At 60.2% G+C, this 3644-nt stretch overlaps 1 protein-coding gene across 1 annotated transcript in view; it reads left to right on the plus strand.

Annotated features, from left to right (window-relative positions):
* RUNX3 (runt-related transcription factor 3) overlaps positions 1 to 3644 on the plus strand; it is a 54515-nt gene that overhangs the window by 26107 nt on the left and 24764 nt on the right. The window contains exon 5 of the mRNA XM_014546762.1: positions 3289 to 3642. Coding sequence (XP_014402248.1) covers positions 3289 to 3642 — 354 coding nt within the window. The remainder of the gene's footprint in view (positions 1 to 3288; positions 3643 to 3644) is intronic.

The raw sequence follows: 3644 nt of genomic DNA on the forward strand, positions 1-3644 counted from the left end.
CCACCTCCTCTGGGCCTGACCCCACCACACAGGGATAAGCTCACATAACCGCACCAAGCCCCCGGCAGGAGAGGTGCGGGCAGCACAGCAGCCCAGCCAAGCACAAAGCAGAGTCCCATGAGGAGTTTGAGTCCTTTCTGCAACATCCAGAAATTAATCTTCCCCTGTGCCTCAGCCTCCCTACCTGAAAAAGCAGCTCCAGATCCCTCCCACAGGGCCATGCAGACCCTCTCCACACCCACAGGCTTGCCAGCTCTTAACAGGAGAGAGGGAGGCAGAAGCTGCCAGGCCAGACCGGCACTGTCCCTGGTGGGGGCCCACCTTCACGCCCCCGCCCCCCCACAGGCCTCTGCACTGCCAGGCTGTGAAGAGGATTCCAGAAGATAGAGAAGAGCCGCCCCCTTCCCTATCAGCCCTGAAGGCGCCCGTGGCCATCTTCGGCCCGGGTACCTGCCCACCTGCTTCCCAGGCAGGACCGTTACCAGGTCAGGAGGGCTCCCGCCCCCCAGCAGCCAAGGCAGTAAGAGCAGAGCCAGAGCTTCTTTTTGAATTTAATTTATTGGGGTACCATTAGTTAATAAGATCGATACATTCCAGGCATACAGCTTTGTAATATACTCTATGGTGTGCTCACCACCCGAAACCCAGTCTCCTCCTGTCACCCTGCATTTGACCTCCTTAACCAAGGACATTCTTAAAGAATTCCGCTAGGGCCCACCTGCGTGGCTCAGTGGTTGAGCATCGACCTATGAACCAGGAGGTCACGGTTCGATTCCCGGTCGGGGCACATGCCCGGGTTGCAGGCTCATTCCCCAGTGTGGGATGTGCAGGAGGCAGCGATCAATGGTTCTCTCTCATCATTGATGTTTCTATCTCTCTCTCTCCCTCTCCTTTCCTCTCTGGAATCAACAAAAATACATTTTAAAAAAATGACATGTAAGCTACAGAGCACCCACTTTAAAATAAAGGCATATATGAGTTACAACTGAAGGGTGAAAGACACACCGTGGAGACACGAAGGAAGCACACAGAGGTCTGCTGGGCCACGGCACCAGTGCCTGTGACTCCTGGCTCCGTTCATGGGTGGATGTCCATGTCTCTAGGTGCACAACACAGGAAAGCTGCCCCCAGGAGCTCCTGTGGGCCATCTCCCTGCCATCTCCTCTGAGGTCTGTGTGGGAAGCATGTTCTATGTTGCAAAATAAGATATGCTTCAGGCCTCAGCTGAGCCACCTATTCCCAACTCTGGTGCCTTCCTGTAGCTCTAGCCCAGACAGCATTGCTGTTTGTGCAGAATCGCTTTTCCCCTCCAGGCAACATACCACGCGTGATGGGACCGCTTGAGCCCCTGAAAACCATCCTGCTTAGCAGCCACCTGTGCAAGGCGGGCACCTCTCTGCTCAGTGTTATGGAATTCGGATGGGCATAGCAAGGCATTGCGCCGTCCCCAATAGCTGTGGCCTGTAACTGGTGGGAAGTATGGGCCCAAGGAGCCAGCAAAACAAATCCGCCCGACTTGAACCCCAGCCTGGGCGGCCAGAGCGACGGCGTGGAGGCCGATGGCAGCCACAGCAACTCGCCCACTGCCTTGAGCACACCGGGCCGCATGGACGAGGCTGTGTGGAGGCCCTACTGACCTCCCGGGGCAAAGTGGACTGCTCCCGACGGAGGCAGGGACCCTGGAACCTTCCCGGCCAGGGGCTGGCCCAGCTCCGAGGCTCGGGCAGGAATGAGCCCCGGGCCCAGAGCTGGTGGGTGGCTCCGAGAGCATCCAGTCCAGCCGTGTCTTTGTACAGAGGGGTAAGGACCAGCCCCTGGGCCCCTACCCCGAGCCCAGATCCTAGTCATCTCATCCCACTGTCCTGTGGGAAAAGCATCCTCCTGCTGTCTCCTGCCCTGGTGACCTGGCTGTGTCCAGTGTTGTCACAGGACCCGGGTCTCCGAGGGCAGAGACCATCTCTGCTCCAGAGAGAGGCAGCGTTTGCCCACACAGTCTGGCCTCTTGTCCGCAGGGCCCTGGACAGGCCTCCCCACCCCCACCTTCCTCAGAGACCCTGCACCTCATGGGCCCAGCCCTTCCTCCGCATTTACACAAATCGAGGCAGAACTGGAAGGTCCCCCACCCTCAGAGGGGTACCCCTCGTACCCTCGCCCAAGGGTACAGGCTGCATGGACTCCCGTGTCTGAGTTCTCTGGTTCTAGGGAAAGGGCCCGTCCAGAGTTCCAAACATCACTGGTACAAGTGGGATGAGAGCACCCCTAGCCAGTCCCCCCAGTTCCTAACAGCTACGCAGCCCGTCCCCTCCAGCTGCCCGTGGGCCCCGGGCCCCGTGTAGACAGCCTCTGGCGGCACCTGCAGCCTCTGGTGGCACCTCCGTGCACTTTCCCAGCCCGAGGCACCCACCCACCGCTCTCTGGGTGGGGCCTGGGTCCTCCTTCACCCCACGCTGGTCTCGGAATTGCAATTTTGGAGAGAGCACAGAGGCCAGAGCGGTTCTAACAGAAAGCACCGGGGTGAGTTCAGAGAGCAACGTCCCTGTCGCACTCGGTCCAGCCAGCCCAGCTGTGCACACCCCACCCCCACCTCCTGGGAAGGCCCAGCCTCTGCCACACAGCTCTCCACGTAACCAACCATGGTCCACAGCCGTCTTACAAAGACTAGTTTTTAAATTGATTTTAGAAGAGCTTCCAACTTTTTCAAACACGGCCTCTTAAAGGCAAAGCCGTGGTCGCCAACCTCAGCGCCTCCTCAGGAGGCCACCGCATTCCTTTGGCAGCACCCCACCAACACCCCCAAAGGCGGGCCCTGGTGGGGACCACAGGAAAGGCTGGTGCGATGCTGGGGCCTCACGTCGGTGGCTCTCAGACGGTTGTCCCAGAGGATGCTCTGGGTGTTGCGTCCTGGTTGGGGGGCTGTGGGGGGCGAGCCGTGGCCAGGTGAAGGCAGGACAGAAGGGGAGAAAGGGCTCCCCATGCCCTCCCGGGGCTGCCCCTTCAGTTTGCAGGTGGGAAGGTGAGCCTTGCCCCAGGTGCGGCTGCAAGGACTCCCGCTCCTGAGTTCTTTGGTTCTAGAAAGGCCACGTGGGAAAGGCCACGAGAACTCAGGAGTCGGCCGCATGTGGTTTTCCGCCATTGCTTCAGCCACATCCTCTGTGGATGGGAAGTCTCCCCTACGAAAGGCTCCTTAAGTGTCTGTGTCATAGCACCTGGCCTGCCAAAAAAAAAAAAGAAGTAGTCTGCTGGGGTGGTGTCCAGCTGCGACTGATGGTCCTCTTTGCTGTCCCCCAGGCACCTCGGACCTGAACCCTTTCTCCGACCCCCGCCAGTTCGACCGCTCCTTCCCAGCGCTACAGACCCTCACGGACAGCCGCTTCCCGGACCCCAGGATGCATTACCCGGGAACCATGTCCGCGGCCTTCCCCTACAGCGCCACGCCCTCGGGCACGAGCATCAGCAGCCTCAGCGTGGCCAGCATGCCCGCCACCAGCCGCTTCCACCCCACCTACCTCCCGCCACCGTACCCTGGGGCCCCGCAGAACCAGAGCGGGCCCTTCCAGACCAACCCGTCCCCTTACCACCTCTACTACGGTGCGTCCTCTGGCTCCTACCAGTTCTCCATGGTGGCCGGCAGCAGGGGCGGGGGC

This window comes from Myotis brandtii, unplaced genomic scaffold (genome assembly GCF_000412655.1).
Source record: "Myotis brandtii unplaced genomic scaffold, ASM41265v1 scaffold456, whole genome shotgun sequence".
NCBI lineage: Eukaryota > Metazoa > Chordata > Mammalia > Chiroptera > Vespertilionidae > Myotis > Myotis brandtii.